General features: G+C 51.1%; 5 protein-coding genes across 5 annotated transcripts; 3 read left to right on the plus strand and 2 right to left on the minus strand.

Annotated features, from left to right (window-relative positions):
- Positions 1–359: 359 nt before the first annotated feature.
- On the plus strand, positions 360–892 carry yjgH-0 (RutC family protein YjgH; the record flags this gene model as incomplete). The annotated part of the gene is made up of 2 exons (XM_032037015.1): positions 360–471; positions 564–892. 2 exons carry the CDS (start codon positions 360–362, stop codon positions 890–892), a joined length of 441 nt encoding a protein of 146 aa, XP_031884245.1.
- A 137-nt stretch (positions 893–1,029) lies between these two features.
- Positions 1,030–1,919, minus strand: SOU1 (Sorbose reductase SOU1; the record flags this gene model as incomplete). The annotated part of the gene is made up of 2 exons (XM_032037016.1): positions 1,030–1,491; positions 1,542–1,919. 2 exons carry the CDS (start codon positions 1,917–1,919, stop codon positions 1,030–1,032), a joined length of 840 nt encoding a protein of 279 aa, XP_031884240.1.
- Positions 1,920–2,312: 393 nt separating this feature from the next.
- tropI-0 (Hydrolase tropI) lies at positions 2,313–3,192 on the plus strand (the record flags this gene model as incomplete). Its single annotated transcript, XM_032037017.1, has 3 exons — positions 2,313–2,362; positions 2,423–2,804; positions 2,866–3,192. 3 exons carry the CDS (start codon positions 2,313–2,315, stop codon positions 3,190–3,192), a joined length of 759 nt encoding a protein of 252 aa, XP_031884241.1.
- Positions 3,193–3,713: 521 nt separating this feature from the next.
- CGGC5_v000413 (uncharacterized protein) lies at positions 3,714–7,739 on the minus strand (the record flags this gene model as incomplete). The annotated part of the gene is made up of 9 exons (XM_066150669.1): positions 3,714–3,747; positions 3,801–4,360; positions 4,424–4,675; positions 4,730–5,528; positions 5,586–5,692; positions 6,345–6,627; positions 6,695–6,864; positions 6,924–7,351; positions 7,409–7,739. The coding sequence occupies 9 exons, from the start codon at positions 7,737–7,739 to the stop codon at positions 3,714–3,716; spliced, it is 2,964 nt and encodes a 987-aa protein (XP_066009796.1).
- An 881-nt stretch (positions 7,740–8,620) lies between these two features.
- Positions 8,621–10,426, plus strand: DEP4-0 (FAD-dependent monooxygenase DEP4; the record flags this gene model as incomplete). Its single annotated transcript, XM_032037020.1, has 2 exons — positions 8,621–8,666; positions 8,727–10,426. 2 exons carry the CDS (start codon positions 8,621–8,623, stop codon positions 10,424–10,426), a joined length of 1,746 nt encoding a protein of 581 aa, XP_031884183.1.

Genomic DNA, 10,426 nt, shown 5'->3' on the forward strand with positions numbered 1-10,426 from the left:
ACAAGCCGCCAATATCTCCGCATAACCTGATTTGGCAACTTTCCATTCTGAAGACTTGCCAAATCTGAGCAGGGCAGGAAACAAGTCGTCAACCATCGGGCCATCTAAGCATGTCAACTCAAGACACTTCGCTTTTAGATGATGACGAATGATCTGGACTGTTTTGAGTGGTACCTCTGCAACATGAATGCTGAGGAATATAAATTCCGCCGTGGTCACTACCAGAGTGCTACGTCAGTCAGACACTACGAGTAGTGACTAGCCAGAATATAAGCAAATGTCCGCTTGATGAAATATTCGCAAATCATTCTAGGCAAACAAGTACAGTCGCACATCATCAACTGCCACCGCCAATCAAGATGTCTCACTTGACCTACTACACGTACCAAGGCTTCGGGTCAGACAACCTCAAGTCACATGCGTACAATCAAACTGTGCGCATGGAAAATCAAATCTTCATTTCTGGTCAAGGTACTTCGCTCACTTTTGCTTCGTGCTGTATCTCTTAAATCCAACCTTGTTTGCCACGAAAACGCGAGACATCTTATAACTCACTTCAAAAGGTGGCTACGACAGAGTCACTGGCAAACATTCTAGGGATATCGACGAGCACATTGACCAAGCATTCGAAAACGTCGACTTTGTCTTGAGAGATGCTGACGGGAAGGGCTGGGAGCAAGTCTTCATCGTGAGGTCATACCACATTCACCTTACCGACGAAGCACAGGCGGCAATGGTCAGGAACTTCAAAAAATGGATGCCGAACCATAAGGCGCTTTGGACTTGTGTGGGGGTTACGAGATTGGGGTCGGATGGCATGCAGATCGAAATTGAGGTCGTAGCTCACGACCCTGAAGGGGCTGTGGCAGCAAAAGCAAAGGAACAAGCTTGAAGGATGATCACCATTCTCGAACAAAGGGATTGAAACATCGAGGCATTGGTCAAAATTCAACATCGTCATGCGGAGGGACAATTGATATATTTAACTTTTGTAACTTATGCTCAAATCTGGGTTGAAAATGCGGTTGATTACTGCTTGGTCTCGTAACTGATCAGTCCGTCTATGGTTCCCGCGTGCAAGCCACCAGTGATCGCAATGTCAGTTGCTGTGGTATGTCTCGCGGCGTCACTGAGAAGATAAATCACAGCGCCCGTCAAGTCATTTTGCGTGCTCAGCCGTTGGTTAGGAGGCGCCAGCCACATCTGCTCTCCTTCTCGCTTGCTTTTCAGCTCTCGTACCTTGCGCGTCATTTCCGAGTCGACAAACCCGGGGGAGATGGTGTTGACGCGAATCTGGTGGGGTGCCAACTCAACAGCCAACGCCTTAGACAGCATGAAAACCGCTCCCTTTGAGGCGTTGTACGCCGCCATACGGTAGCCAGGCAGACCGATGTGCGCAGACTGAGAGGCCAGGAGGACCATGCTACCTCCAGTGCCCTGCTTCACCATTTGCGCTGCCACGAGCTGAGCTACGAAGAAAGTTCCACGAACCTGTTGAAAATATTAGCGATGATAATTCTCACGCGGAAGTAGTGACTAACGTTGATTTCTTGAATACGATTGAACTCATCCCAAGTTTGCTCAAGGAACGGCTTATCAATGGCGATACCAGCGGCCGGCACGCAGCCATCGATGGTGCCAAACTCACTCAACGCCTTATCAAAGGCAGCCTTAATACTCTCCTGAGATGTGACGTCGGTCTGGATGTAGATAGCTTTGGTAGAGAACTTTGCGGTCAAAGAGCCAAACTCTTCAACTGGCTTCTCCTGGATATCAAGCACCGCCACATTACCGCCCATCTCACAGATGGCGCGAGTGCAGGCAAATCCAATACCCTGCGCTCCACCGGTCACGATGTAATTGCGACCGCGCAGCTCAAACATCGGCCGCACATCGTCAAGGGGGTCAGAAGGAGGCATCTTGGGGGTTGTCGGGGGCGTGAGATATGCTCGTTGGATGTGATAGAATACTGTATTGGATGAGTGTTCCTGGTAAGAGAAAACGAGAGACATGGCCAAATGCCTTTCGACGTCACAAATGCGCTCTGTTTCTTATCGTGGTTTTTGGGGTTATGGTTCAGGAACTAGTTCCGACCTTCGGAAAGTGGGTCCCGGCCCCGCTGCCGGGGACCTACGGAAGCTCCGAAGCTGTCAGATCTGACCCGCATCACAATACGACGATGACCGAGACAGGTCGGCAACACCAAGAGAGTAAACAAGATAAGATAACCAGTCGCGATGAATGTTTCTGATTTGATCATGAACGCATTACAGCATTGAAGCTGCTGAAAGGCTCTGTTATCGTCATCAATCATGGCATCCCACGCGCCCGCTGCATGCTGCACAGCCGGCAAACTACACGAGTACGCATTCACACATGAGGCCATATTTTGTAGCTTAAAATCGAATCTAACATATCGCAGAGGTACCCCTGAGGGTAGCCTGATCCAAATTGACGGCAACATCGAAGCGTATCTGGCGATACCAACATCTCAGCAGACGCCCGCGCGAGCAGTACTGTATCTGCCGGACATCATCGGCATATGGCAGAACAGCAAGCTCATGGCTGATGAGTTTGCACGCCATGGCTACATCTGTCTTGTTCTCGACACTTTCAACCGTGATCCCTGTCCGTTAAATATGCCTGCGGACTTCGATATCATGAAGTGGCTGCAAGAAGGATCCGACGGCCAAAATCCGCATACGACGGAGACCATTGACCCGATAGTCCAGGCCGCAATCAAGTATCTGAAAGGCATGGGCATTGAAAAGATTGGGGCAGCAGGGTACTGCTTCGGCGCAAAAGTGAGTTCCTAGTCTTACAGCACTGCCGTTGTCAGTCACGGGTTGCTAAAGAAGACTTCAGTACGCTGTGCGCCATTACCAAAGCGGCATTCAGTGTGGCTTCATTGCTCACCCCTCATTTGTGGACTCAGATGAGTTGGCTGCCATTACTGGGCCGTTGTCCATTGCTGCGGCTGAGTTCGACGACATATTCCCCGCAGAGAAGCGCCACGAAAGTGAGGCGATACTGGCGAAGACAGGTAAGGACTACCAAATTAATTTGTTCTCTGGAGTCTCTCATGGTTTCTCTGTTCGTGGTGACGTGAAGGATGAGAAGCAGCGGTTTGCAAAGGAGCAGGCCTTTTACCAGGCGATTACTTGGTTTGACAGATACTTCAAGACCAACTAGACCTTCATAGTCTTGTCGAGATGCAACAATTGATTGCATAATTGTATATGAGTGAATCTAAAAATAGACTAGGCGTTTATAATCAATCATCAAGGATGCATTGAATGTAGGGGAGTCCGTACTACAACCTTGGATTATTGTTCTGCACTCAAGAGTCTTTATGCGACCGTGCAACTCAGGTGTGCACTTCTCATTTGTTCCTTGTATTATCTTTTGCAGTCAAGCACTTGTCAAAGCAAAAGGGACTAGCGGAGGATCTGGAAAATGAGTGGGTATCAATCATGACCATTTGTCACTGGAACTAAAATATACTCTCTGACAGTACTGTGCTCGCCTCACCGCCGGTTGTCCAATCAATCCCCAACAACCCATCCCACCCGGATTCCGTATTATTAACACTTGAAATCCTAGCCAACGTGCCTGCAACTTCAGACTCCACAGCCACATCGGCACCAAGACGTGATGGATGATCCGTGCTGAACTGAGCCACCTGCGAACCTGTCCGGCATTTTCTTGGTCTCTCAAGCATCCCCAAGCCGGTTAGACTTTCTCGAACTTCAGATAACTTCTCAGCCAACCCCTGGGATGCTCTTGAGATCTTCGCGTACCCAGTTGCCAGGGCGACAGCCATCTCGTAGCTTCGGCCCATAGCTCCAGCAACCTCTGTAGAGAGAGTAGCCAACACAGCTGACCTGTTGTGTTCAAGGAATGATGTAAGCACGAAGCCCAGCCCGGATGCGGATGCAAGAAGAGGCTGATAGAACGGTTGTTGTTTGCGGTAAATGTCCGTTGTCGTGTTCAGATTGTAAAGAACGTTGCAAACGTCGAATAACACTTCAATGGCGGGTCGGAGGTACTGCTTGCTGGTTTGTACGTCGGCTTTTGAGAAGAAATGTGGTTTGAATAGGAGACTTCGAACAGACTCGGCCCGGAGATTCAAGAGGATTTTCCAGGTTGGAGGCTGGCTTAGGGGGTTGCTATGCCACAGCTGAATTATGGACGGGTCCGCAACCGCTCTCTTCCGCCATTGTTCGATTCGGAAGTTCATGACTTCGAAAGCTTCCTCATCGTCGTATCGTTGTGACTTTGTCGCTTGCGAGATAGGATCACTGAACTTGTCGCTGAGCTTGATGAATGTGAGCATGGCCTCGAGATATGGAAGTTTAATCTAGTAGCACGATGTCAGCAAGGTTGTGTTCCGACTCTGAGATGGTGTCGCAAGTGGCCTTACAGAAGAAGTATTGATGGGCCCGAAAGCGCTCTCCTGGAAATTTCTCGGGAGGCCTGCGGCAGCACTCCATTGGCGGTCGAGAATGACGATGCTCGACATGAGAGCCCATACTTCTGCACGTTGAGCCCGTGAATCGAGCATGTCTTCCGACATGACGCCGTTGTGGAACCCGAGTTCCATCAACATGCGCCCTGCAGTTCCACACATGCGCCATGCAGATTGCGGCGTATCGTTGAAGAAATCATAAGCGCCCTGGCCCACTTGTGAGAAATAATGCCATATGGGAAATTGCAATCGTCTAATTACCTTGAGCAACACTATTATAACTCCATTCATGGTAGACCTCGGGGCGGCAAGTTTGCTGCTGATAGCGGGCTGAATACTCTCTCGGATAATAGATTCACTTTCGTGTTTTGACGGTGTCGCATCGGCATGGAGTCCTATCAACAAAGCCAGATTCAGAATCAACAGGTCGTCTTCGGAGGCGACCTCGACGGGCTCGGTGAAGAACTCCCACGTCGTCGAGTCTCCATCGGTATAGCAATTACGAGCTCGCGTCTGGACTTCATCAATGTCGACAATTGGGTGAAGATCGCCGATTACTTCCTGATATACGCCTAATAGTCTCCTGGCATCTTTCAGGCTCATCAGCCCTCGAAACTTGAGAAGAGCTGACGCATCGCAGGCTGGTGTTTGGGTCTGGCCGGCAGAAGCTTTGTCTTGGGTAAAGACTACTTCATTGAACTCGATATCTGAGGTAACGTTTAGATGTGGTGGGTGCCGTGATTGCGCGGCAGAAAAGCTGCCCCTCGGTGGTTCGGCTTGCGATTGCGATTGCGATGATGCATTGAGGCTATTATCTGGGCTAGGCAATCCGTATATCGGCCGGGGCGGGTTTTGCCAATTCTGCTCGATTGCGCCCACGTAGTCCCCAATAGCGGTCGCGTCGTTCATAAGAGTTGACAAGAAGTCTTCATTGTTGCAATCGGTCGCCTCAAAGGTGGGTTCGGGTGGGCTCTGGCTCGATGTTTGAACTCGAGACGCTAGGCTGTTCAGCTGGCCTTGAAGACTGGAGAGGATCTCCATAATTGCGTCTTGGTTATTACTAGACGTGCCGCTACAGTCAGCGGAAGCGATGGAGAATATGGTACTTGTGACAAACCATGATGAAGAAGGAGAGGAGCTGTTTCGCTTCTCCTGGCGTTGGATCGTTTCGACGATTGCTTGGGGCCACTCCTCTGTTCCAAGGAAGCTATCGTAACTGCACGCCTGATCGCGACCAGCGCAATATTTGCATGGTTGACGACCATCGCATTTGCCCTTGCGCCGGCGACAGGCATCGCAGGCCCGCAAAGCATAGGGTGCTCGTCGCTTGCCCGGCTCTCCGTTCGAGTTGCCTGGCCGCTTTGCCACGCGTGCCTCCCTTATCTGCGACATTTATTGTGTCCTCGTTCTGGTCTTATCGGGATCCGGGCGGTATCGTCAATAGGAAGAGGGCGGTGCTTGAAGGTCTACGTTGGACAAGAAAGATTGGCAATGTATGAAGTCACAGCTGCATCGGTGTGCAGGTCGCACAAATCGACGTTGGAAAGATCACAAAGACAGGGCAGATGACCACGCATGCAAAATGACGAGAAACACGTAGCTGGGTATGGGGCGTTATCTTTTCGAAGGCGAACATTGGACGGCGGCCATTCCCCAGACCCGCACCGGCTGCCGGGAACCCCTTTCCGGGGTGCAGATAAGGGTCAAGGCGGTTTCTACGAAGGTTTCTCCTTATCCTGATAGAGGGCCTTATCATGCTGAGAATGCGGGGGAAACATGCTTGACCCTTGTCCGAAAGGGCTAAATCAATTGTCGGCCGGGTACCTCCTCAGCTAATGGTGCACTACCCGATGCCTCTCCTCTATCTTTTGCGTACCTGGTAGCTGAACATGCTATTTGAAGCTACCGAATTCCGGTCCCTCATCTTCGCGGCAGTTTCAGCTCCCGTCACAGGCACTCTGTACTCCAAGGCCGTGCCAGGCGGTTGGCCCTCGACAGCATGAGGAAAGGGAAGGTATTCAGGCATCAAGTCCATCTGCACGAGAACAGTTCCTTGATCCCATGAAATATGTTCATGATAGAGCCGGTCCCCGCGGATATTTACCACGGCTGTGAATGGGACCTCCACATACTTGAATGTGGGTGGAATTCCGGGGACGCTAGACACAAGCTTTGTTTAGCGCCCACATCGCGTTAGATAAACCCCAGTCACAGATGATCACTTACAGCCAATCCACGATTTTGTTATGCGTGAACTTGTAGATGAATTCGTCAACAATGCGGTCGATGCCAATTGTTCGGCTAATGAGTTCCAGTTCCGTGTCATCCGAGTTGCTGAAGATGAAGTTGTTCCGGTAGAACTGAGTCAAGGGCGCGCGTCCAATCCCGCCAGTCAACTGCGTGCCTTGGTCAACTGTTTGGGTCCCTGCATAGCGTGCGCGGCGTATTTACTTACAGTAGGCACATGATTCACATAAGGTTGATCAACCATGGTACTCATCGTATGCTCAACCGAGCGATCCGCAAATTCGTAGTATGTGTGTTCGTCCCAGATACTTTCGAGGTCGAAATATGGGCCGTTCATGAGTGGCTTGAGAAACGTCAAGTTCCTTGTATGCGACAGCGACTCTGCCCAATAGTCGAAGTCATCTTGGAATGGTGTTGCAAAGCGAAAGGACTTCGCTCTCGCATATCTGTAAGTTGTGACACCAGCCGCCTTGCCCGTTACAGATGTAGGCTGCCCTGCCATATGACGCTGTACAGGAATTATAGCCTTTCTCAGGTCTTCTTCATCTGATGAATTGGCGTACACGACACCGCCGACGATGCTGGGAAAGTTGCCCAAGACATCCGCAACCGCATTCCACAGCGTTGAATCGTATGCTATTAGCCAATCGACTTAGTTTTTCATCTGGTGCGGTGGCCATTGTCGGAGCTCACCAATGATTCCAGAACGACTCTGCGATTCCAACTTGTCGCAACTCTGCATCGCCTCAAGAGCGTATCTCATGACTTCTGGAACATCGCCGCCATGAGAGATTGCCTGCGCTTGAATACCGACCACCACATAACCTTCTTCGGCCCATTTTACAAGTGCCGATGGAACGCCATCGATGATGTCCAGGTGCTTGGAGGAGTCTTGCTGCAGAATTATGAGGCCGGGTCCATGGCCTCGCCGTGAGAGTGGTGGCAGCAGGGTGATGCCTTCACGAAGCTGCTGTGGCCGCGCTTGCGGCAGCGGCGCCGGAGGTTTGCTGATGTCTGCGTACATGTTTGAATCTATTCGATTTCTTTGTTGACAATTTGGTGGTAGAACCTTGATTGCAATTGTCAAACTGTTGCTCTTATCTAGTAGCTATCAAGCAAATGCAAATTATCTTATCTACGTGTCAAAGACTCCTTTACAACCTGAATTAAGGATGTTCCGAGGAGCATACATACATGGGCAAAGTTTTGTGTTTGGCATAGCTCCCATTGAATTCCCATGGGTAGTCGTCGCAGCTACATCCGGAGTGGCTGCGAGACGCATAGGACCGGGGTCCGTTCCGTTCCGATCGGAAGTTCCGTGATAAGGTCTGTTCCCCACACGACCATACCCAAGCCCATAGTCATCATACTATGCAATTAGGGGACTTCAGCATCACGAATGGATGGTCATCTACCGTACGATGTGTTTCTTAGGATGAACACTTGCAGCGAAACTCAGCTCATCGTTGGTCTACCCCACGAAGTCCCCTGCCCTCTTCAACGCGGATGCATCCCTGTAATGAGTTGATGGCATTACGATAAGCCAACCGGAAGGTGTTTTAAGAATAGATCAGCTTTCGGAACAACCGTTCCTGTGCCGGGTGGGAAGATGCCACCGTCAATGTCACTGTGAGCCTGCTCTATGGAAATTGCGGTACAGGGTGTCTGACTTGCGTGTAACCCCGTGTTGGCTCCATTGCCGAATCCAATGTTGCCATGCAGCCATCTTTGGGAGGACGTTGGAACAACGATTTGAAATAACAAGTCGTCATCGCGCACACACCAGTCTGCTTTCAGATGACTCTCCTTACTTGTCACAACCACCAGGACTGAAGACATCAGCATTTTGGCAGCAACTTCGTTTCCTTGGTATAAGCCAACTACATTCTTTGTCAACCTACAACTATGACGACCAAAACGGAGTCGTATGATGCCATTGTCGTTGGCGCCGGTAAGTCGTTCGAACTTTTAATCAGGAAGTAATTGGACAATGACTAACATGCACTTGTAGGCTGGTTCGGGCTGGCAGCCGCAAAGGCTTACAGCCAACTCAACCCTACTGCGAACCTCGCCGTCCTCGAAACAGCCGAGTCTTGCGGTGGGACATGGTCAAAGAACAGACTGTACCCGGGCTTGAAGTCCAACAACATGATCGGCACCTACGAATATCCCGACTTTCCCATGTCCGAAGAAGTCTACGGTGTGAAGCCGAACAACCATATCCCAGGCGCAATCCTCCATCGCTATCTTACCGACTTTGCCAAACACTTTGGCTTCTTCGATCGAATCCAATTCAATACCTCCGTGGACTTGGTTGAGCGCCTCGGGGACGATGGCTGGCGGTTGTCCGTGACCTCTGCTGGCGGAGCCCGCACGATCGAGACTGAGAAATTGATCCTGGCCACTGGTTTGACCTCAACACCTAATATTCCTTCATACGAGAACTCTGAGAATTTTGGAGGGCCTCTCTTCCACGCCAAGGACTTTTGCAGAAAGGCACCAGAACTGAAGGACATCAAGAACGCCGTAGTCGTTGGCGGAGCCAAGTCCGCGTTCGACGTCGCTTACGCCTTGGTTCAGGATGGGACCACGGTAGACTTGATAGTCCGTCCCAACGGCCATGGCCCCGTTTGGATCGCACCTCCTTTCGTTACACCGCTCAAGAAGCGTTTGGACCAGCTTCTAAACGTTCGATGCATGTCTTGGTTCAGCCCTTGCCCTTGGGGCTTTGAGGATGGCTATGGCAGCGTCAGAAACTTCCTCCACGGAACTGCTGTCGGACGATTCATCGTGGACTCATTCTGGAAGGTCTTGAGCGGCGATGTTCTCTCAGCAAATGCCTACGACTCTCACCCCGAGCTGGCAAAGCTCAAGCCATGGCACTCTGCTTTCTGGATCGGCAGTGGTCTCAGTATTCTCAACTATGACAGCAGTCTTTTCGATCTCGTCAAAGAAGGCAAGATTCGGGTTCACATTGACAACATTGACCGATTGGAGCCTCACCGCGTCATCCTCGCATCTGGAGAACAACTGGATGCCGAAGCCATCATCTGCTCCACGGGCTGGAAGAAGGAGTCAACCATCAAGTTCGCCGGGCTCGGAGAGGAGAAGTTCGGCCTCGCTGTCACCCCCAGCGAGAAGCGAGAGCTCGATCAGGATGCCGATGCCAAGGTCCTGTCCTTGTATCCCCGACTCGCCGCACAGCCAAAGCTCAGCTTTCAGCCCAAGGAGGCCAACCCCTTGCGCTACTACCGCTTCATGGTTCCGTCCACGATGATGTCCAAGCGCAACCTCGCCTTCGCCGGCATGATCTCCACAGTAAGCACCTCTGTGTGCGCGACGATCCAGGGACACTGGATTGCGGCATACCTCAGCGGCAAGCTGGACCGTGAGCCAACTACGGAGCAAGAGATTACGGATGAGATCATGCTCCATACCCAGTGGGGCAAGTGGCGCTTTGGAGCATGTGGCTATGGCAACAGCCTCCCCGATTTCGTCTTTGAGGGTCTGCCTTATGTCAACATGCTGATGAAGGATCTTGGTTTGGAAACACATCGCAAGTCTAGCGGCTTCCAGGAGCTTACCTCTCCATACTTGCCGGTCGACTTCCGAGGATTGGTAGACGAGTGGAAGATTGGACATGACGTTGATGAGTCTGATAATGGTTCATCGAAGCTTGGCAAGGCGGAAGTTGAGGTTTCGCAGGTTTGA

The sequence above is a fragment of the Colletotrichum fructicola genome (genome assembly GCF_000319635.2).
Source record: "Colletotrichum fructicola Nara gc5 chromosome Unknown KSG_Nara_v1_contig01, whole genome shotgun sequence".
In the NCBI taxonomy this organism is placed as follows: domain Eukaryota; kingdom Fungi; phylum Ascomycota; class Sordariomycetes; order Glomerellales; family Glomerellaceae; genus Colletotrichum; species Colletotrichum fructicola.